Source organism: Lynx canadensis, chromosome B3 (assembly GCF_007474595.2).
Source record: "Lynx canadensis isolate LIC74 chromosome B3, mLynCan4.pri.v2, whole genome shotgun sequence".
NCBI lineage: Eukaryota > Metazoa > Chordata > Mammalia > Carnivora > Felidae > Lynx > Lynx canadensis.
The window spans coordinates 51,677,681-51,701,233 of NC_044308.2; the positions used below are offsets into that span (position 1 = coordinate 51,677,681).

At 39.1% G+C, this 23,553-nt stretch overlaps 1 protein-coding gene across 7 annotated transcripts in view; it reads left to right on the forward strand.

Moving 5' to 3' along the window:
• MYO5A (myosin VA) overlaps window positions 1–18,578 on the forward strand; it is a 192,368-nt gene extending 173,790 nt beyond the window's left edge. For all 7 annotated transcript variants that reach the window (XM_030318158.1, XM_030318162.1, XM_030318163.1 and 4 more), the window contains 8 exons: window positions 4,924–5,070; window positions 7,372–7,526; window positions 9,494–9,583; window positions 11,149–11,299; window positions 13,216–13,498; window positions 14,953–15,127; window positions 16,491–16,571; window positions 16,850–18,578. In XM_030318158.1, the coding sequence (XP_030174018.1) occupies window positions 4,924–5,070; window positions 7,372–7,526; window positions 9,494–9,583; window positions 11,149–11,299; window positions 13,216–13,498; window positions 14,953–15,127; window positions 16,491–16,571; window positions 16,850–17,002 (1,235 nt within the window). In that variant the 3' untranslated portion in view covers window positions 17,003–18,578. The remainder of the gene's footprint in view (window positions 1–4,923; window positions 5,071–7,371; window positions 7,527–9,493; window positions 9,584–11,148; window positions 11,300–13,215; window positions 13,499–14,952; window positions 15,128–16,490; window positions 16,572–16,849) is intronic.
• Window positions 18,579–23,553: the final 4,975 nt, after the last annotated feature.

Below are 23,553 nucleotides of genomic sequence, written 5' to 3' on the forward strand. Positions count from 1 at the left end.
TGAAGATGAAATAATTAATGTGTATAATGTATTTGGTGTATTTCCTGACACATAGTATATGCTATATACAACTTCATTATTATTTTTACTGTTAACTTCTAGTATTAAGGAAACTAAGATGAGTAAAATTAAGTCTGCATCTTCAAAGAATCTAATAGAGAAAATAAGAGAAGTAAATAAGGAAAAATGAATTATGATTATAAAGAAAATTTCTTTAAGCGTTTCATGGTTTGTATATGACGATGGGAAAACACCTTGAAAAAATGATCAAATATCAGTTGTTATTATATACAAATGAATCTTGTCTTTTGGATCAGTATGCTTGTTCCTTCCCTAGGTATGTATCTAGGTGCCAGGGATATAGCAGTAAATGGAGGTAAAGCCAGGTTCTAAGCATATTCTAACAATGTTCTCGTTGTTCAAGAGATTTAGAGACCCTCTTTGGAATTGCCTTCAAACCTATGCGATTTTGACCAGAAATGATACTGTGCAGTCTGACTACCCATCTGTTCTCTTGGTGTCACTCTGCATAGTGTTTGCTTGGCTCAAAGGATGAAGAGTCCCCAACACTGGGAATGCTCAGAAGAGTCTACCATGTTAACTCTGTGTGGTTTTCCTTCTTTCAGCATTCCAGGTCTGTCCTGACTGTCCTTTCTGTTTGGTCTTCCATCTTCTCTTGCTCAAGTCCTGCTCATCCTTTGAGACCAGAGTCATATGTCACATCCCCAAGCGCAGCCTCTCCTGATCATGCAGGCAGGCTTTATGGCTCTGCCCTCTGTGTACCACGATGGCTCACATTTTTTGTGGTTTTCACAGTCATACTTTTAGCAGTTTTTCTGTTTGAATCACTGGCTTCCTCAATGGCCATGAGCTTCCTGAGCATAGGGACCACTTCTTATTTCTCCTTGTTTTCACAGCATTGAGCATAGTGTCTGACCCACGATAATCATTCCTTCAGTGTTTGTTGAACAAATAAATCAGTTCCAGAAATATTTAGAATGGCAACATAGGTGTTCACTTTGAAGAGGATAATACTCTTTGGGTATACGAATGTTGAGATATTTATTTAGAAACCATATAGATTACTTTGGAGCCATTATTTATAATCATGTAGCATTACATGATTCATATGTTACATTAAAACTTTGAGCCTCCAAATCACACACACACGTGGACTGTAATGTCTGTCGACAGAACTTTAAAAAATCTTTATTTGGAAAACCTTTCTGCACTTAATTCTGCTTTAATTATATCATGAGGTGATAATTAGCAGAGTGCCTGAAAGAACTGATTTTAAGGATATTAACTAGCTGATTAGTTTTTTCAACTTCTAATGATTTCTTTGCAATACATTAGTAAAATTTCATAAATAACAAAGCCACTTATTATTTTAAGTTTTTACTCAGCTTTTTTTGTTATGTATACTTTAAATTGAGATAGGTTAGAATACCTCAAGAAGTCAGAAATTTTAAGCCATTATCAATTAGAAATCAATCTCATCAATGAAACTATCTTGCCAGCTATGTTCTCAAACCTATAAGTAGCATTTGAGAAACACTTCATAGATTAAACAAAGACATCATTTCTTCAGAAAAGTTATATTTCGAGTTAAATGATATGTATCTAAAGAATAAAACAAAATAGATGTGTGTGACTTGGACACGTGCTGAGTGCAGTGTCCCTCCCCGCCCCCCCCAAATTAGAGAATAAAGGTAGCAAGCTCTTCTAATACTTTTCATATCTCCTAATCTCCCATTATACAGAAAATACAGGCAACTTTCTACAACAAAGCATCTTTTAAAAACTAAAAGTTTTCTTATATTTTTCTCTAAGTATAATATACTTAAATTCTTCTGGTTTAAAATAGCAAGACTCTTGTCTCCTCCTATGGGCTACCCTTAATTAAGGAGACTTTTTTAGAAGCCAGTGTGGCTTTTTTTTTAAAACGCCAACATATATAATTTGATATAGCTAAATTGAGAGTGTTTCAAAATTTGATGTGCTTTGTGCTGTATTTTAATCCAGTAGTGGGTGTTCCATCTCAATTTTCATGGAGTCAGGGAATTTATACCGAAAAGAATTCTGGAAATCAGTTAATTATTTCATGGGAGTAAAAAACGGAGGTCCAGGGGCGCCTGGGTGGCGCAGTCGGTTAAGCGTCCGACTTCAGCCAGGTCACGATCTCGCGCTCCGTGAGTTCGAGCCCCGCGTCAGGCTCTGGGCTGATGGCTCAGAGCCTGGAGCCTGTTTCCGATTCTGTATCTCCCTCTCTCTGCCCCTCCTCCGTTCATGCTTTGTTTCTCTCTGTCCCAAAAATAAATAAAAAACGTTGAAAAAAAAAATTTAAAAAAAAACGGAGGTCCAGAAACTGTAAGTGACTGCCACGGTCTCGGCAGTTAGTAGCCAAACTGAAACTAGAACCCAAGCTTTCCAGGAACACTTAACTCTCCTTTTGTGTCATATTTTCCAACACAACCTCTCTTCTTGTAGGAATTTATTTGACTGTCTCTATTAAGCCTGAAATCAAGATATTTCTGGTACCAAAGTGAGGAAAATTTAACTTTTAAAAAATTATGCAATTTCCTTTCCTTTTCCAGGACAAGAAGGTTCAGAATATTTTATCCCTCAAGTATAACGAATCTAGAAAATAGAAAATAGAGATCGCTTCAGGTCTTTCTAGAAGAAAGTCTGTATTAGATGAAACATTGGACCAAACAACCCCAAGATCTTTTGAGTCTTTGAAAACTGGGATGTCGTCCTGGCTTTATTCTTTGTGGCCTTATATTTTCCTGATGCTAGATAAAGCTTGACATTTTATTTTAATTAGAAGATAGCTTGCTAAATAAATCAAGTTTGTGTTGAGCTTACATCTATATTTTATCTATGCATTTTTATAAAGACTCAAATCTCTGAGGAGAATTCAAAGGCAGAGAGAAACTTTTAATGAAAATATGGCAAATTTTGTCTCTGACATTTTTGTACAGAACCAAAAATATCTTGGTTAGAGGTTTTGCAAAAGGAAAGTGAAGCTTTCTTTTAAAACATGAAATCTAATAAAAATATTTACTGTATTTCATAAATTCTGAGATATACAAATTTTTACATTTTAACATCTCAAATTTGGTTGCGTCTTTCAAAAATTGTTGATGGGTTGTAGTTTAATTGGCAGTGTTTTTCCTTCTTCAGTGTTATATAAAATAATGGTATATCTCATCATCAGTGGATGAAATCAGTAGGTTTAAAACATTCTTTTTGGATTACATAGGGTCCAGATATGTACCTTTATTGATAAACATATAATATATTGAATCTGTTTCCTCTCTCAGAATTGTTTCTATGCCTCAAAGCATCTAGTAACACAGATGGCAGGGGTTTTACTCTTTTGTACCTTACATGCAGCATATGTATAAGCTGTGAAGCCCACTGTGTGCTGATCCTGAGTTCTTCATGGTGTTGTGTTTAAACTGACTCCAGAAGTAATTTGTGTAAAACTAAATAGCTTGAATCTCCTGTCTCCTGCATAGAGACATACAGTTTACCATGCATATGAAACACTAGATATCCCAGTCCTGACTTGTCCAATCACGATATGATCACTCTTCAGATATCATAGTGGTGATGGACGGTGGTGATTGTCAGCGCTGGTAATCCCGGTGTGTGATGCTGCAGCATGAGGTGGACGGAGTGTCACTAGGCTGGCTCCCTGCCACTTAAGCCAGAACACTGGCAGGTACTGGTGTTCTCTGTGATAACCTTGTCCTATGGAGCTGGCTTCCGAGAACTAACATAGGAAGTTGCCCAGGGTGACAGGGGAAGCTCTACTGATACCTTGTAGAATCAGCAACATTAAATTTTCTAATGCTTCTGAGCTGCATTTTGTTTGTTTGACACCAGGTTCAACTCAATCTATGCCTAAAGAGATTTCTTAACTGCCCCCTCCCTATAGATAAAAGAAGAAAAACCTGCTTATTAGCACATACTTCCACAAACACCACCATGACTCTGTGTTTCCTTTTCTTCCCTTGCATTTCTCATTTAATTCTCAATTTTGAGATGAAATTGAAGACTTTTTTTTTTAATCCTTAGCATAATCCTTCTCTAGCACCTGCCATTAACAATAGTGACCATTTTTAACATCTAAAAGGGTTGTTAACCAGTGGTTATACTTTAAATGGTTACAACTTAAGACGTTTAGCACTTGATTACAAACAAACAAGCAAAAACCAGAATAATATTTAGGAAATCATATTAAATAGAAGTGTTTTATCTGCTCATGATTTCTTTGGGGATGAGGGGTAGTAGGAAAAAGTTAGTGCTTTGCCTTATAAGGCCTTTGTGAAAAATGATAACATTTCACATCAACTAGTGTGAACAAACACTATTCTGCCATTTATCTTGATGTGGTTTGAACTGATTGCAATTATACAGTGAAAGTAAGTGTTCTTTTTCTTTGATGACTGGATTCATAGAGCTAAATGTGACAGGGAATCTTTAATACTCTTGCTGCTTCTTCCTAGAATATTATATTTTTTCTTCTGTGATTAAAGCTTAAGTATATTTAACCATTATGATGGTACTGATTAATTAACCAAGAAGTTAAACCACTTACTTCAGGGACATTTAATCTTACTACAAAGTAAATTTTATTACCAAAAAAAAAAAAAAAATGTTTTTAAATCAAGTAAGGTTCTTTGATATTGATAGTAGCCAAGCATTAGTGGATGTTAGGGTGACATCACCATATAATTTTGCCAAGTGTCCACTCAATTTTAGCAGAAAAAGGTATTTAAAGAGGGAACAAGTAAGTGGCAAATATGACAAGCTTCTGTTGTTATAGAGTTCGTTTAAAATTATTGGGCTATGGAACCCTCTTATCTTTTCTACCTGGAAAATATTTTCTTCTCCTTTTTGTTTCTCATGAAGTGGGCCAAATGGAGAACATATCCCCAGGACAGATCATTGATGAACCCATCCGTCCGGTCAATATTCCTAGGAAAGAAAAGGATTTCCAAGGAATGCTGGAATACAAGAAGGAGGATGAGCAAAAGCTTGTTAAGAACCTGATTCTGGGCAAGTATTTTCTGCATGGGATAAAAGGTCTTTCTGGTACATGCGTCGGCAGTGGGAAAGACTAGTCACTAATGTTTGAAATATTCAACGCTGGTTTCTTTAGTCATCACTGTATACTGTGTGTGATCCTGCTGCAGTAGCATCCTGACCACGTCATGCTGCAGTCAACCTGCAGGGAGACTGGTCTGGAATCCACCTATCAGGATCCTTTGAGGCCCGGGCTTCTCAGCTCTGGCTGAAGATTAGATTATCTGGGGAAGCTTTTGAGAAGTATTAACGCACAGTCCCCACCACAGACTAATTACATCAAAATCTCTAGAGGGAAGAGCCTGACCATGTCTGGTATATGTTTTTCAATCTTTCAAAGGATTCTGAAGTGTAAGCCACAGTTGAACACCCACTGGTCTCAGCCACTGAACTTCCTGAATCTCATTTTTTCCTTGCTTCCTTTGACAACTAAATATGTCAAGAACAACAGTTTGGTGAAAGAGAAGAAACAAAAGAATTAGGGAAAAGATCCCAGCAATGGAAGGAGAGGACTGAACAAATGAAATGGACATGAAGGAAGCATTTCAGAGCAGCATAGGGTTAAGATCGTGTGTAAGCCCCCTGGCTCTGCAAGAAGACTCTTTAGGGGACAGTGGGAAGTGAGTAGGGAGTGCACACAGCCTGAAAGTTGTGAACTGAAAAAGGGAAAAAACCTCTCTTCTCAGCTTTTGCATAGCATTCCTCCCCGCAGGTGTGGGGTGACAGTAATGTGATTGGCAATTATACTTGATTTAATGTTCCCAGGGTTCATGGCATGAGTGCTATATATAGGTGCAGAGGCACTTAAGTTTCAGCATGATCTTTATTTAGCAAAAATGTTTAGAAGCCACTGGTTTTTAAGCATAGAGTTAACAAAGATTCATCAGTTCAATAACATTTAGTGAGCTCCTACCACATGCTAAGTATTTTCTAGGTACTGGATACTGAACGAAAATAAAGTCCCGGGGCGCCTGGGTGGCGCAGTCGGTTAAGCGTCCGACTTCAGCCAGGTCACGATCTCGCGGTCCGTGAGTTCGAGCCCCGCGTCAGGCTCTGGGCTGATGGCTCAGAGCCTGGAGCCTGTTTCCGATTCTGTGTCTCCCTCTCTCTCTGCCCCTCCCCCGTTCATGCTCTGTCTCTCTCTGTCCCAAAAATAAATAAACGTTGAAAAAAAAAAATTAAAAAAAAAAAAAGAAAATAAAGTCCCTATTCTCATAGATCTTACTTTGGGGGATGGTGGGGAACAGAGGAAAAATAGACATATAATGGGGAAAAGGATAAAGAGTAAAGGCAAATGTATTAGTTTATATAAGACTGTCCAGAAAGTTGTCTTCAATAAGGTGATCTTTGAACAGAGATCAAAGGAGGTAAGGAGGCAAATCATCCTGATATCTGAGGAAAGAACATTCCAGGCAGAAAATAGTAAGTACATAGTCCCTGGAGTGGTAGCATGCCTGGCATATTCAACCAACAACAAGGAGATTCATTGTGAGCTGGGGAAGGGAACAGGGCCAGATCACACTGACCATAGTGAAGATTTTTTATTTTATAAATGGATGAGAAGTAACTTGGAAGATTTTCAGGACAAGAGTGACAGGATCTGACCTACATCTTTGTATAGAGTCACTCTGGTTGTTGTGTGAAAAATGTACTATTAGGGAGCAGCGGATGAATCAGGGAAACTAGTCTGGAAGCCATCACTACAGTCCAGGAGAAGAGCATAGTCTATTCTAGGATGGCCAGTAGAGTAAGTAATTGGATTCTGAATGGGTTTTCTAGGTAGAGCCAATAGGACTTATTACTGGATTAGATGTGTGGTGTGAGAAAACAATGAGTCAGAGATGCTGACTAAGCTCATGATTTGAGAAACCAGAAGTCTGGAACTGCCATTTAACTGAGAAGGGGACAGCTCCTGGGAGAGCAGGTTCCAAAGGGATCTAGTGGCTTGGTTTGGAATGGACTCAGTTCGATGTGCCTGAGCAGAGGTGTTAAGAAGGCAGTTGATACATTAAATTGGAATTCAAGGGAAAAGTCAGGGCAAGAGATATAAACTTGGGAGTTGTCATTATATAGACAACTAAGATTCATATGTCCCAACTAAGACTCAAAATTTCTCTACTTAATGAGCTATTAAAATGCTTCTTTTTTTAGTGTGACCTCTTAGCCCTGAATGATTGAATTCTTTCACAAGAACTGTGCTTTTGTATCTTACAAAACATTCCTCATGAAGACTTTCAGTGTTATATAAGATTATTTTTCCTCATTTCCTTTCAGAACTGAAGCCACGTGGTGTGGCAGTCAATTTGATTCCAGGGTTACCAGCATATATCCTGTTTATGTGTGTTCGACATGCTGACTACCTGAATGATGATCAGAAAGTAAGGTCATTGCTAACATCAACAATTAACAGCATCAAAAAAGTATTAAAGGTCAGTTCATGTTCAACAAAATTCTCATAATTAATCTTAATGATGACAGAATCTGCCCCAAGTTACTTTTCCTTCCTTAAGCTGGAGCTAAGTTACCAGATATGACACTTTGCAGTCTTCACTGGTAACTTCCACTATAGGAAGCATTCTTTCTTGCAAGTCTGTATGCCTTCTTTTACACTGGGGCTCAGGTTGAACAGTAATCAAAATTAATTTGATATAATTGTACCTAAGTGCAGAGTAAATTAAGTTTCTCCATAAATGGAAATAGTCTGCTTTGAGGTCTTAAAAGTAAATTAAAAATACTTAGTGTGATCCATATATCTAGGAAGTATGTTGCTCTAGTTAGAAAGGTATTAAATAAGTTCAATACCATATGTTTCATTCATATAAAAAGAAGTCTGATAAAACATTATAATTTTTCTTCCAACTTTTCTTCCTCTTATTCTCCAACTCACCCCATAATTTTCCTTGTTACCTGAAATGCCTGGTTCCATGTGAGAAGCAACACATAGATACTAACAGAGAGGAAAGATTTGGAAACGGCAGCAGAATTATGTAAGAGAGTAGAAAGCCCTACATAACTCAGTAGTCACTGAGTCACCTTGCATAATACTCCTCTTGCCTCTCTAGAAAAACAATGAACATTATACTTAGCTTTACCTCACGTGTTTCTATGAGGAGCTAAGAAAATGTTCTCCAAGCACTTTGCTTTCTGATTATCTAACTGAAGTTAGATGAGAACTTTTAGGATGGAGATAAGTAGGTAGTTAACATGCCCAGTGGATGCTTTCAAATCTAAGATGTCTTTAATGCACTATTTTTTAAATTATGGTAAAATATATATAACATAAAATTTACCGCATAACCATTTTTCAGTGCTTAGTTCTGTGCCGTTAGCATATTCACATTGTTGTGCCAACCCTATCACTGTCCACCTCCAGAACTTTTTCATACCCCTACAACTGAAGTTCTGTCCCCATTGAACACACCCTCCCTGCAGTCCCTGCTAGTGAACCTTTGACAAATGCTGGTTCTCCATCCCTGCTGTGCAGATATGCTATGCAGTTAGTTTTATGGTGGTTACTAAAACATGGGGTTTCTGAAGATTTAATGTTTAAAAATTGATGAATGTCTTCTGATATAACTCATTTCATTTTTGGTGTATTGATGCTATATTGCACTTAGCCTGCAAGTTTTACTAATTTGTAAGTCAGCTCCTGCAAAGACCACAAAACCAAAGCGTTTTCTCCCTCTCATCTTAATTGCAAGAAGACATTTCTCTAATTTAACTAATTATTATATCAAATTGTTTAAAAATTGAAAAGGGATGGGTACTAGAATATAACACCCTTTCAATACCGTTTAAAATTGATGTGAGCTTGTCTCACATCCCAGTTTTGAATTGAAGTGTATTTGCCTTGAGTCCCTGTTTTGATTTAGCAACTGGTTGTTTGACATGTGCCCCAGTCCTGATGAAGAGCTGTTCAGCTTCCCCTGTCTCCTTTTCTGCACAGGACTTCCTTCATCCCGTTTCTGATTCTCTGCTCAGGAATTGTATCTTAATGTTGACCTGATTTGTAACCTAATCCGGCTTTCAGCGTTTCATAGTCTGTAATTCCCTTTTATGCTTTTAGTCCTCTCTGATCCCCTTAGTAATCCTGAAGGAAGTGAGTTGGGGTAAGCTGTGGCTTGATGAATTTTTTTCTGCTGAAAGGGACCATTAAACTGACATCAACTGAGTGACTGGGCATCCTTTTCTAATGGCAAGAAACTAGATGCCAAGCAAAGTAACAACCAACCAACAAACTCGGTTGAAATTTTCTAGCAATGATGTAAGACTTTGCAATGTGATTTATTTTTGTAATTCTTTATAATTTAACTGAGGCCTTCTGGTATCTGTTCAGTTTCCTTCAGGTTGTTATTTCCCTAAGGAAAAGTGAATTTAGCCTTTTTCTCTCTTTCAGAAAAGAGGTGATGATTTTGAAACCGTCTCCTTCTGGCTCTCTAACACATGCCGATTTTTGCACTGTTTGAAGCAGTACAGTGGAGAAGAGGTGAGAAAACCTTCATTAAAACACAAGTGTGATATACTTTGTGAACTTTTTAGGGAAAAATTGAAAAGCACAAAACGTTTAGCCATTAATTTAGAAGCCTGAGTTCAGAGGTGGCTTGGATGCTGTAGCTTTGTTTGATGTTCATTGTTTATGAAACAGTGATTTAGACAGTGACATAGTTTCTTCCCTCTGAGAGTTTGTATTTTGATGAAGCATAGCAGAAATAAAATGAGCATTTGTCGATGAATTGTTACCAGCAGTGAAACCTCTTGTCAGCATGTGGAAGTGGGCTTTTCAAGGACTGATATGAGAAATAGAGAACTACTTAAAGAAATTCATCGATTTGGGCTTTCCAAATGCATGAAAGGTGATCAAGCTAAGGCATGTCTCTCTAGACTGGTCCCAAAACCTGTTTTGCTTTTATTTGTAGTGATATGTTCATCAGGTGTTTACTAGACTTCAAAACTAATATTTCAATACTGTTATCTATTAATAATTACTCTTTATTAAGGTCTGCTCGGTATATATCAGATAGTACTTACTCTATGTTATTTAATTCTTGCAACATCTCTGTGAGGTAGGGATTATAACCCAGTTTTACAGATGAGGAAACTGAAGTTCGATGAAGTTCATCATTTTGCCCAGGTTCTCTTAGCCATAAGGAGCAGTGCGAGAATTCTAGGTCTGCTCACCTCCAAGAGCCTGTGCCCCTAACCACTGCCCTCCATACCTCCACCTTGTGCTGGGAGAGCAGCCAGAGAAGCTGAGCGGTAGCATTTTCTGGGCACCAAGAGGCTAGCAGCAGGGGACTATCCCGGCAAATGACGGAAAATATAAATATAAGTAAGACGTGCTCCCTGAGTAGGTGGGACAGACAGACTAGAATCCCCCCGAGGGGCCATTAACTGTCCTGTCAGTCCCCACTTCTGACCATGTTGTTAGGTAGTTTTAGGGAGGCACATGCTTGATTATGTGCAGAATCCATCAAACAGGCAATTGCCTTTTGTCAGGCAACGTCTGACAAAAGTACCTGCCTGTACAGTTGGCTTCCCATTTTAGCTCATACCACCAAAAGATTCCATTCTAAGCTTGGATTGAAAATCATGTATGGTTACAATGAAATATAATGAAGGGAAATTTTTTATTTATTCACCAATCTCTGTAGAAGCCAGTCTAGTTTAAGATGATGTATGCCCTTCAGGTGCAATATTTATAAATAGGAAGTTAAGAGATTAGTGCTTGAGATAATTTACTGTTTGGCAGTAAACCTGCTGCTTCATAAGTGAAAACACTCATTAATTTTTTTTTTTAAACTAAGTTCCCCCATCTTGTTTCACTGAATGCTAGCTTGCCAACTTTAGATACTATTCAAAAGCTAGTAAGAAGTGGAAGGGGAATATGATGGAAACAAACACCAGCATTTGAGAATGACTGTCTGGCATTCAAGAGCAGAGCAGACAGGAAACTCTTCAGAGGAAAGACAGCAGGAGACGTCTGATCAAACGAGGGAGTTAGAAGAGAGCTTTTATTTCACGGGTGTCAGTAACTCTGCTTTATGGCTCTAGGGCTTTATGAAACACAACACGTCTCGCCAGAATGAACACTGCCTCACCAACTTTGACCTGGCTGAGTACCGGCAGGTGCTAAGTGACTTAGCCATTCAGATCTACCAGCAGCTCGTGCGGGTGTTAGAGAACATCCTTCAGCCAATGATCGGTAAGACGAGAGCATTGCTGACATCGAGGTCTGTCTACCTCATGTGCCCACCAGTGGCATTTGTTTCTTCATACAAAGAACATAAAGTAGTAAGACCGAGTCCTGAAATTAGCTGAGGAATCCCAGAACCCCAGCCGTGACTAACTGGGATACATCAGAATCACTGCTTCCATATGATCGAAATGGCAGTATCTAGTTAATCTCCCCACTGTGTGAGTCCTCTCCCTTAAGACCGGGTTATGCTATATACCCATCAATATACCTCATACCTTGTCCAGTTTTCAAAAATTAAAACTTTAAACTCTGGTCCAGGACACTGCTACACTGAGCCTCCTCAGGGCCCATCTAAGACTAAGGAGGCTGGGGAGAGTTTGCACTTTGCCTATTAGGCTACAGTAAAAGGGCTGCGGGGTACCACAGCAACAAGAATAGGTGTCAGACACTCCACGGTGGGTTGTTCATCTTGTGGCCTCTACGGAATTGTTAAAGGCAATTTGGTTTAAAGTAGCATTTTCTCAGTGGATGAGTGACTGGGGTGTGCACGTGTGTGTGTTTCTATATATGTGTATTCAGCTAGGTGTGTGAGTCCACATACCTCTCTTTTATATGCATATGCTCACTCTGAGTGTGTATTTATGTACTATACTACCTCTATTCCTTCGGAATGGGTAGCATTCATGAAATAGGAATTAGGAGGCATATATAAATTGCAGGATGCTAGTTTTGAATGCATTGAATTAAATTTGTTTTAAGTTATCAAACTCTGTTATCTTCAGGCAAATCAGCAACACCTTCTTAAGGCTACTCCCAGCTACACTTTCTTTTCCTACCTGTGTGTTTCCCACATTTCCACAACTTCTTCATTGCCTTTAGTATTCTGTCTTCCATCATAGGCCCACAGTTAACCAACTAGAAACCAAAAAGGCTGAGGAAGCCATGGGAGATAGCAGTGATTTCTTCACGGGACAACTTCAGTCGTCAGTTCTTCAGTTGTCCCCTAAAGGTTGTGTTCAAAGCGACCTAGGTCAGCTACAATGTAAGAGGTGACACGGACACAGAGGTCAACTTCAGCCAATATTTTTTCTATTTTTGCCTATTTTTATTGGCTAAATAAGAAGTTTACCTCCAAGATGCCCCCCTTTAAACTGCTTTCCCCATCTCCCAGTGATGTGATAATAACCACCAGTGTTTTGTGTCATTGTCAGGTGCTATGGAAGCCACGTTTAGCACTGTGAGATGTAAATGAATAGGAGATGTAAAAACTGAATCGGGAATGGCCCCTGCTGTCAAGGCGCTGTCAGTCCAAGCGGTGGTCATCCCACAACCATCCTCGAGGGGGCATAAGCCAAACACTGTGAGGGCACAGTGGAGGGAGCAGCAGTGCCCCAGATTCGAGAAAACTGAGTTCTGGGAGGCTGAGGCTAACCCCGGGGCCTCTCTGCCACTGTGGAAAGTTCAGGGCAAGGAATGGCCCAGTTCTCCAGCCCCACACGACCATCCCCTCTCAAGGCTTCTCCACAACCACTGCCCAATCTCCTCTTGTACTTGCTACTTAATTTGTTTGCCTGTGGGGTTTAGATATCCCTGGAGAATATCTTATCTTCTCCCTAACTGCTACATCTTTCTCAAAAACCCTCCCAAGATATCACACACTTGTGTTGTTATAAGGTTGCTGCTTCCTATTTTTGAAAATACACCATTACGATTTCTTAGTTTCATGGTAAATTTTCGCATTTAAGAATTATTCCTTCATTGAAGTTTAAAATCTGGAAGCCCTCTTTTTGGGAAGTTCCTTCTCCCTCTGTTTTGATACTCAGATGATCTTCCTCAATTGAATGTGTGAGAGCATGTGTGAGCATGCGTGTATGCACGTGGAACACGCATCTTCTCTTCTAACACTTGAACTACTCCCGCAGTCTCTGGCATGCTGGAGCATGAAACCATTCAGGGCGTGTCTGGGGTGAAGCCCACGGGGCTAAGAAAGCGAACCTCCAGCATCGCTGACGAGGGCACCTATACACTGGACTCCATCCTCCGGCAGCTCAACTCCTTCCATTCAGTCATGTGTCAGCACGGCATGGACCCTGAACTGATCAAGCAGGTGGTCAAACAGATGTTCTACATTGTTGGGGCCATCACCCTGAACAACCTCCTTCTGCGGAAGGACATGTGCTCCTGGAGTAAAGGCATGCAGATCAGGTGAGCGAACACCAAAGCTGATGGCTTGTTTGAGGTCAGTGCACCCAATGTCTGCTACCGCCAGCCGGGCAGCACGGGAGGACTGGACATGGAGCTGCTTTCTCTTGGCTGGCTGGGCTTCTCCACTTTCATTCATTACCGCTCCTGACTGTGCCTTTCAGTAGGCTCTACACACCACTAGTTGGGAACCCCGCTCCACTGTGACGCTAATTTGTTTGAGGGAATGGAGAGAAGATGATGCAAAATTCTTACAGTTGAGATAGCTGCTTCCTCGCCGTTTGCATGTGTTTTAATTGTACATTACAAAATAGCTAATTCTTTATAATGAAGATTTCTGATGCTTGACTTCTCTTAGAAAGTTATTTTGACAAAACACCTTTTTGTACCATGGTAACAAGAACGTGTCTAATAGATCTGTTACTAACTTCAAATATGCCCCTCATCTCTTAAGAAAATGTGCACTCAGTTTTATGCCCAACTACTCCACCACATAACCTCATACTCATAATAGAATTGATTTTTTTTTTGCAAATCATTTATTTTAAAATAGAATATTTGCCAAGAGAGGAAAAAAGGATTTCTCTTACAAAAGTTAATCTCAGGAAACCTTGGCATTCTTTTCAAATTTTCTATTCTGACGCACAGCCATTGTAGTTAATGTTAGAAAGATAATGCCTCCCACTCAAGTAGTAGGATTTATTTCTTTGTAAGCTTTGTTTATACACGTGAAGCACCATCGTAATAACATTCGGTCTCCTATTTGCCTGATTGTGCAGTGCTGCTCATGCGTCCCTTTAGCATTTTAGTATGAAAACCACTGTCACTTGGTTGACCACCTCTTGTAACCTTGGCGTCTGTGCAGTTTCCATGTCTCTCTCCATATTTGGAGTCTTCGTCTCTTCCAGCGGCCCCCACTTACCCTGCTGTCCTTCCATCCCTGAGCTTCCTCAGGCCACTACCCTATCACCCAGGCTCTTCCCTAAACAGAGCTGGAGCACAAGGTCTGTGTGATCTTGTTTTTCTTGACTAACTTGGAATTTAACCTGTAATAAAGAGGAATGGATACTCAGAGGTTATTGATTCTACCCTCTGAAATTGTAAGAGAAGCTAGAAAGTGTTTTCCGGTCAGCTGTTTAATAAGGACACAGCCATATTGTGTGTTCTATTTTGTCTTTCAGCAAGTCATATTTCATAACTTTTGCTGTAATGGCTATATTTCTACCTTCCATTGAAGTTAATTATATTCTCTAGTCACTTACTCTTATATAATTATGATTATAAACCTTATGGCTATAATAAAATTTTAAGCACTGGTAAGATTTAAGAAAATTGAACATAAATACTGGCTGTCATTTTAACTGAAATTCCTGACAAAGCCATACATAAAAAATTAAGACATTTATGATAACATTCGGTAAATTTGCATTCTCTCCCTCTCTCTTTTTTTGGCACAGGTACAATGTCAGTCAACTGGAAGAGTGGCTGCGTGACAAGAATCTGATGAACAGTGGGGCTAAAGAAACCCTGGAACCTCTCATTCAGGCTGCGCAGCTTTTGCAAGTGAAAAAGAAGACAGATGATGACGCAGAAGCCATCTGTTCCATGTGCAGTGCTTTAACTACTGCCCAGGTAAAACACTTTGCCCTGCTGTGCGGTAAGGTAGCACTCCTCACGGGTGCTGCTCAGGGAAGTGAGGAGGTCTCCTAGCCATTGCTCTGGTCTCTGAGCTGACTTCATATGTGTCAGAGAAGACATATACCTATACAGGTCTTAAAGGAGACTTTACTAGCAACTCAGTCATCCACAGTCAACATTTAATAAATATTTATTTATTTTTTAATGTTTATTTATTTATTCTGAGGGAGAGAGAGAGAGAATCCCAAGCAGGCTTCACACTGTCAGCACAGAGCCTGACACAGGGCTCATGAACCGTGAGATCATGACCTAAGTCAAAAATCAAGAGTTGATGCTTAACTGACTGAGCCACCCAGGCGCCTCTCAGTAAATATTTATTCAGTGTGTATAGTGTTCGGCATAATGTCCCAGGCACTGAGATACAACCAAGAACAAAACAATGTCCCTGCTCTCATGGGGTGTACATTCTCTGCATTCTATGGAACCTGTATTCCAAAAAGTAATTTTCCATACTATTTGATAATTGAATGATATTTTAGACTTCTCTATTTTAAGACAGATTATTCTTATTCCTTTATTTCAATAAATGACTAATTGAGCTCCTATCTTGAGGCACCATACCTGTTGCTGGGGGAGATGCTTCAAAAAATAAGAAACAATCCTTGGCTAAAAAGAATTTCCAGTTTAGTAGACAAGGCAGATGTACCTAACTGATTCTACTATAAGAGGTTGTAGCAAGTTCTACAGTAAGATGTCTAAAGGAAGTGCCGAGGGGCAGTCACTGTGTTCGAGGAAGGCTCCATTAAGCTGGGTATTGAATTTAAGGAAGTGAGAAGGACATTTGAGGACAGTGGCAACAGCACGAGGCAAGAAATAGGCATAAACCTTACCCATTTTTCTTTTGCCAGTTATTTCTATGCTGACTCTTGGGCTTTCTTAATGTTCTTTACGCATCTCATAACATAGACATCTTCACAAACTATACATAGAATATGTATAGAAAGCAGCTAGATGGAAACTAGGGACACTGTTAAAAGTTGCCATTTGGGTAGACTGGGAAGATTGAGTGAGACACTTTTCCTTTTCATGTTGTGTTCTTTTGTATAGTTTGATTGTTTTTCCAGATTTATATTTCTTCTTAAAAGTACAGATAATACATTAATACATTCTTATTTTAAAAATTTCACATAGTAAAGGTAAATGTGCCCTTTAGACTAGCTCCCTCTTCCCTCATCCCAACCCAGCCCTGAGTAGAATTATAAACTGTATGCACAGATCCTTTTAGTTTCCCAGATTATCAGCACCCAGTATGTATTTGGTTATATGCTGAAAACTTTGATCATTTCATTTCTCGCAGATTGTCAAAGTGTTGAATTTGTATACTCCAGTTAATGAGTTTGAAGAAAGAGTCTCTGTATCATTTATTCGTACTATACAGGTAAGATCTCCCAGGCTTTCTTTTCCTTTGATTCACCAACACAGTCTTTTGAATGGAAATTTACAGTTTATTGAAGGAAAGTGTGGTTTTGTTATTGTATTATCTCATTCTGACAGTGCATTAACTTTTGGTAACAGATTATTAGAAAAAATGCAGTGATTTTAAAACAAATATAAACATTCTTTAGCAGTTGAAGACTTTTTGGTAGATTTTTGGTGGGAAAAAAATATTTGTAGATTCAAAGAACTGATGTTCTGTTTTTTGTTTTTAAATCTCAGATGCGTTTACGAGACAGGAAAGACTCTCCTCAGCTGCTCATGGATGCTAAACACATCTTTCCTGTCACCTTTCCTTTTAACCCATCCTCCCTCGCACTAGAAACCATCCAAATTCCAGCCAGCCTGGGCCTGGGATTCATATCACGGGTCTGAAAGTGATGTGATGTCAAGGCAAACAGTGACAGTAAATTTCTTGCCTGAAATAAGAACCCGTTATTTCCAGTGAGCTACTGAAAATATGCTCTAAAGAGAAAGTACTGAGTATCTTTCAAACAAGAGGTTATTAACTGGAAATCTCCCTAAATACTTTCATCACCTTGGAGAGACAGATAGGCTTCTTTGTACTGTGTTACCTTTAATTCATAGCAACACTCACCCTTGATCAGTTAGGTATCCTGAGTTACATGCAGGTAAATGGCAGACAGAAGGGGGAAGAGTGTCTCCAGCTGCCAGCATTTATTTTCAATCCTTAGCACTGCATCCTAATGGTATGGTAAAAATGTAAATTCCAGCTATGAGCTGTTGTTAGGAAGGCACCAACAAAGAACCTCCTCTGTGTGAACCAGAAGAATTGAAAGAAAAATTGCCATTGAGTACATATCATATCAGTTCAGGAATCAATTATGTTGATATTGTCAAACTGGATCAAAGAAATAAACTGGCAATATGTAAAGTAATTGGTCAAGTAACTTCCTTATATGTGTCACTCTGATATAGAGATATTAAGAGAATGTTGGTTTGCCATATAGCATAGAAGTCCATTTGTACTGTAGTTTACTGAGCATTTTAAATTGCTGCTACATACTGTATACTTTAACATGTAAGCGATATTCTTATTAGGCACTACAACAGTAAGCTTCTCTTTTATCAACTCTGTTTACAATTCAGTCAGACCATTTTAACTGGATTATGTGCAAATATATACAGATTCCCCTGCACGAGTAGCGGACACTGGGAAGTCATGTAGTAATATGACAAAATGTTTGACATTTAGGGATAGGATTAGACAAAGTGGCTATTGTTGATGTCATTATTTATTCAGAATGTATTACATTGATGTGCTCATTAATTTTCCCTGGGTGGATATCACATCAGGGTACAGTGTTCTGTGAAGTGACTTATTTTTAGTTCCCAGATCAGATTCCTGCACTGCATATTTTCAACCCAGCCAGGTTTTCTTTCTTCTTAATTTATTAAGAATTAATCTCAGTCACTATCTAGAGAAGAGTGTCAGCATAGTCATGGTTCGGGTCTTGAAACCTTGATTATCCTATAAATTATGCAAAACAAGGTATATAATAAATACTATGATTCCATTTTTTTAGGCTTTGCAACTTCTATAAATGTTCTCAGTACCACTAGATACTTTAAAGAGCGTCATACTAGAAATACTTTAAGACTTATATAAGAAGACTGCTGAATTTTAGAGGATTTGTTTCAGTAAGAGCCAGATCCTATAAGTTTCATTCTGAAATTCTAATTAAACATATTCTCAGTTTTTCCTGGACATCCTATACAGTAAATCTTTCAGGTTGTGCAAAAGCAAATTCTTAGTTTTCATTAGAAACTCTGGTTCTGAATTACAATCATAGATTTATATAACTTAACTGTTAGATGGTCTATGAAAAATGACATCTTATTAATACATGTGCAATATTAATGGAAGTCAAACAGTTTCAAATCAATGATAAAGATTGTTATTAAAAGATAAATACTGTCTGTTAACTTATTTGGGCCTCACATTCCTCATTTATACAGTAAGAGAGTTGGACCCTTCCACATCTAAAATTCTCTCCTTTTGGCTCTTAGGTCCTAGAAAAACTAGATACAGTTACTCAGTTCACCCTCTAATTGAAAGATCACTGTTTGGTGCCTGTTAATTCTAGGGGATTAATAAAATGTAAAGCCACAAGTTGGTGTAGCTATAACCTTTCTTAAATGTACATGATTTACATATATGCTTTTAGAAAGTGAATTAGTTTTAGTAATTTTTATTGAATCATGTACTGCCATATTCAGTTTGGATACATTTATTTATTTGCAAAACCAGCCAAAAACACTACTGATCCAATCAGGTTCTCTTAGTTTTCCCCAACTGTCAGTGTGGTTTTCAGTGAACAATGAACTCTTACCTCTTGGTTAGTACTGAATGTGCCAGAGTACTGACTCATTGCACAGGGGAAACGCCAAAAAAATGTCATGATGATGCAGGCTGTCCACCTCAGACCTGGAAATCCTCCTGGGCCCTTTCCCAGCTTAGTTCCTGTGTAATGTGCATGCCCTGAGTCTTGTCAGGTCTTCAAGAGCATGCTGTAGCTCCTACTGCCGTTGCAGCCCTTTATCTGAGCCCAGACGGCTCATATCCTCAAACATCACTCTCTTGTCTCCTGCCTTTGTGCTGGAAAGTGCTGAAGCCTCTGTTCCACACCTGGGCCAGAATCTCTCCTGTTCAGTGATGGCCACGCAAAGACTCTACTATTCCAGGCTCCAGCTTCCTCCAAGGCCTACCCAGAACCCGAGATGGGGATCTGAATCAACTTCTCTTAGCAACATAAAGATCTTTAGTCATTACAAGACTACAACCTTACAACCAGGGAACCCCAAGACCTGATAAATGACTCCGTGTGCTACTTTCTTGAGGATGCAACAGTTATTTGTTTACTAGGGGTTTCCTTGAGCCCCTCTTAGGACAGCCCACCCTCTCTCCAACCACATTTCCTCACCCAACTTCAAACATCCCTTCCCCAGCCTTCCAGCCGCGCATTCCATTGTTCACTCTTTCCCCTCCCTCAGCCGGACCATACACCACTTGCCTGTCTGCTCAGCTGCTCTGACTGTGCTGAAGGCAGTAGAGTCAGTCCTCAATTGCCCCCCTGGCCTGACTTCAGGCCGATCTTTCCACAACTTCTTGTTCTCGCTTCTCAGCAGTACATTCTTTAATATTATCACTAATTTGCTTTTTCATAATTCCCTTGTGACACACAGTAGGGATTCACAGAAAAATCTTGAAAGAACACAGTCCTGTCTTCGTAGCCCCTTCTCAATAGTCTCCTCACTCACCTTACCTATAGACCTAGCTCATACCTTGGAATGCAAGGCTGAAAAATTAGGAGCAGTTTTCCTTGTAGCTTTCCTTGGCTTAAGGCTTTGGTCTGCCTGACCTGAGCGTTACTATAAAGAAGAGGGAAAATAAGATCCATAAAGTGATTCCTTTGGAAGTTTTGAAAAATATCCATGTACCTGACACTTCTTTTGTCAAGTGCAAAAGTACAAAAAGATACATTCCAAAGCCCACCAAAAGGAAATTTGAGGATCCTGGTCAGTTTGTATGATTTGCTTTATCCTGTTTGGCTCTTTCTGGGTAATTATGCATAACACAGATCAGATCTTTTAATACCATGTGAGGGAGGCTATGAAAATATTGGGAATTTCAGTGTAGTGATTGTTTTAAGAAATTACTATCCTGGTAACCCTAGGTCAAGGGGTACCTGTCCTATCCTGAGAAATCCTCACATAATATTCATGCACCAACCTGCCCTCCCCACCCCACCTTGTCTGTCTCTCTCTCTCTCTCTCTCTCTCTCTCTCTCTCTCACACACACACACACACACACACACACACACACACACACACACAGTTACCAGAATGTAGAGTTCCCCAGGAGGCATAATCAAGGATCCTCTGGGTAACTGCAATTGTTTAGAATAAAATAGTAAGCAAAACTTAGCACGTGACCCTTAGATTCTCCTGCTGAAAGTAGTGCAGAACAGGACATTGTATCTGGCTATGCTTTTCTTCAGCGCACTTCCTCTGTTACCTCATTGTGTCCTCACAACAGCACTGGAAAGCAGAAAGGGTAGCTACTATAGTCACTTGCTGATGCTACACAGAAAGAGGTCAGTGACTTGCTGAGGTCACACAGCCCTCCTGCCATGCCGCTTTCCTGAATGTAGCAGTGGCAGGTGGGAGCAGGAAAGTAAAAGATCTCGAGGTGACATTTGGTTTCTCCTGGTACCCATGGGGTACCCTGGGTCAACAGGAGGTGCTTTTTTTTTTTCTTATCAAAATTGGCAACGGGCATATGGGAACTGAGCAAGCGCCAAGGACCAGGTTGTCTGTGCTAACGAGATGAAGTGCCCAGAGCCTGGTGGCTTTCTTTTTGTCAGTTACCTTCTATAACTAGGTGTGATTTTTGTAATGAGTCAGAGCTCCCTTGAAAGGTGCAACACTCTGTGCTTAGGTCTTTAATTAGTGGCAGGCTGGCTCAAACTGACTGGAAGCAGTGAAAGCCTCCCAAAAGTTCAGAGGAAAGTCAGTCTCCACACACACACTCCTCAGAGCCAGCACAAGAGCCACCAGATGAGCTATGCAGCCGGCCGTCAAGCCCCTGGGTACCTTCTGAGGTCTGTCTATGGGCAAGCCGTATCCACGTCCGTGTGTTTGGACATTTTGGTGTGTGCATGCTGCCGGTGTTTACTTTGGAGCTAGGAGGTACGCTATGTGCATGCGTGTCAGAGAGGCTGTGTGTATTGCTGTGGCCTCCGTTCATGGTTAAGTGCGTTGTAATTTCTTCTCAGGGCGTGCTGTGAGGACCGCCTTAACCCCTGCTCCCTTCCCTCCGAGAGCTGCCTTAAGTTCTCTGGAACTTTTCCTCTGTAAGGGACCGACTTACCTGGAGAGGATATCTTGCCGTGTTTCTCAAGGTTTTGTGAGGGTTTTGGTTGGGTGTGGCCTCCAACCGCTAATTCCTTTTCTTCCTGCATGACTCTCCCCTCCTGTTACTTCTCCTTCCTTTTCTTTTCTGTTATTTCCAAACAGGTGTTGGAACTCAGGCAGCACCAGTCTCAGAGCCAGTGAATGTGGGCTGAGACAGTGTTCCTGAGTTTGGGGGGCTTGGTGTCACAAGTAAGCAAATGAACATATGGAAGAAATAGATCAGTTCGCTTCTTGGTAATGCTTAAATGGCTTGTTTTCCCCAGATCTTTTCTTGATACAGGTAAAGGGTACAGCTGTAACACCTTCCATGGACATGCTTTAAAAATTTTTTTAAAGAACCCTGTACTATATGTAAAAGTTTGAATGAAAATAGGGAAGAGTGCTGTAAGTTCTATTCCATTGTATTACCCTAAATTAAATCAACCTGGAGTTACAGTAGACTTCTCAACAGATCAGGAACTGAAAAGTAATCTGTAAAATACCTGCCAAAATGCATTTTATACATTTTTTAATTTTATAATTTGGTCTAGCGAAAATGTTCATTAGCTTAACTTAATGAGTGTCATTAGCTTCCTAAAATGACTGAAAACGATTAACATTTCCTTAGTATTGTGATATAGCTTGAAATATTTGAAAGAAAAATGTTTCTTGCGTGGAAACTGGTACGTATAATTTAATGCTTGGTAGGTCAGTACATTTTCATGCATTTTTCAGTCAATAGTTTCAAATATCTTATTGGTACCACATGTTATAAAACTGTAGCCTATATTTCAGGCTCTCTAAATCACTTGAGCCATTTAATATTTTCCAACAAATGATGAATTTTTCCTTTAAATGTGGATATGTATGTTGTAATTTATGATTCCTAGTTATGTATTTTTGTGGACTCTTGGAGTAATGTTCATTTTTTTGTGTCCTTGGAAAATTTAAATTGCTCTAACAGTGTTACACCGGAATGAGCTCATGACATTTAACATATTGTATTTTAATTATTAACTTTAATTATTAATTTGCTGTGAAATGGATATGCCTTTTGACTACAATGAAAACGAACATTGAAGTTTTTCAAATATTTTTCCTTGTTGGGTCTGTAAAAGGAATTCTATTTTGATCTACATAGAAAAACATGATATGGTTAATCTTTGAAAAGTTCTTAGGTAAAATACTCATCCATTAGAAAGGAAGCAGAAATACTGAGAAGTGAAAGGCACTATCAACCACCTCTGGTTTTAAACTGAAACCATTCCAGCATATCCCACATGGAATTTTTAAAAATAAGTTAACAATTCACCTCATATCAGCAAAAGCCTTTGAAACCTGGGTTTTCACTAGATATCACCTAGTGATAAGATGAAAACCAAAACAATATCAGATTGACATTTACGCTCTAAATTTGTAGTTGTCTAATGTTGTCCTTAGTAAATGTGCGTCACTAATGCTGTATTCTCCTAGCTATTATAGAAAATTGTTCAAATAAAGATATGGAAATAAAGGATTTTTGTTAGTGTCTTATAAATAAACTCACAGCACATGGAACATGAGATACACACCAATGGAGAGCACATTCTGGGCTGTTAAACACACCTTTAATATTTAAGAGGATAGAAATCATATAATGTCTGCATTCAGATGATATTAGGATTAAACTAGGTATCAATGATGGAAAAATAGCTGGAAAATCCCTAAATACTTGAAGATTAAACAACATGCTTGTAACACATGGAACAAAGGAGAAATCTCCAGAGAATTTTTAAAATATTTGAACTAAATGAAAATGAAAATATAACATCAAAATTTGTCCAGTGCAGTGAAAGCAGTGCTCATTTGGAAATTTATAGCATTGAATGCATGCATTAGAAAAGAAGAAAGACCCATACATAATCAATCATTAAAGCTTCTAGTTTAGGAAGCTTAAAAAAGGAAGAAAACATTAAATGCAAAGTAAGCAGAAGAAAAGAAATAATATAAATCAGCAAAAATCAAAGAC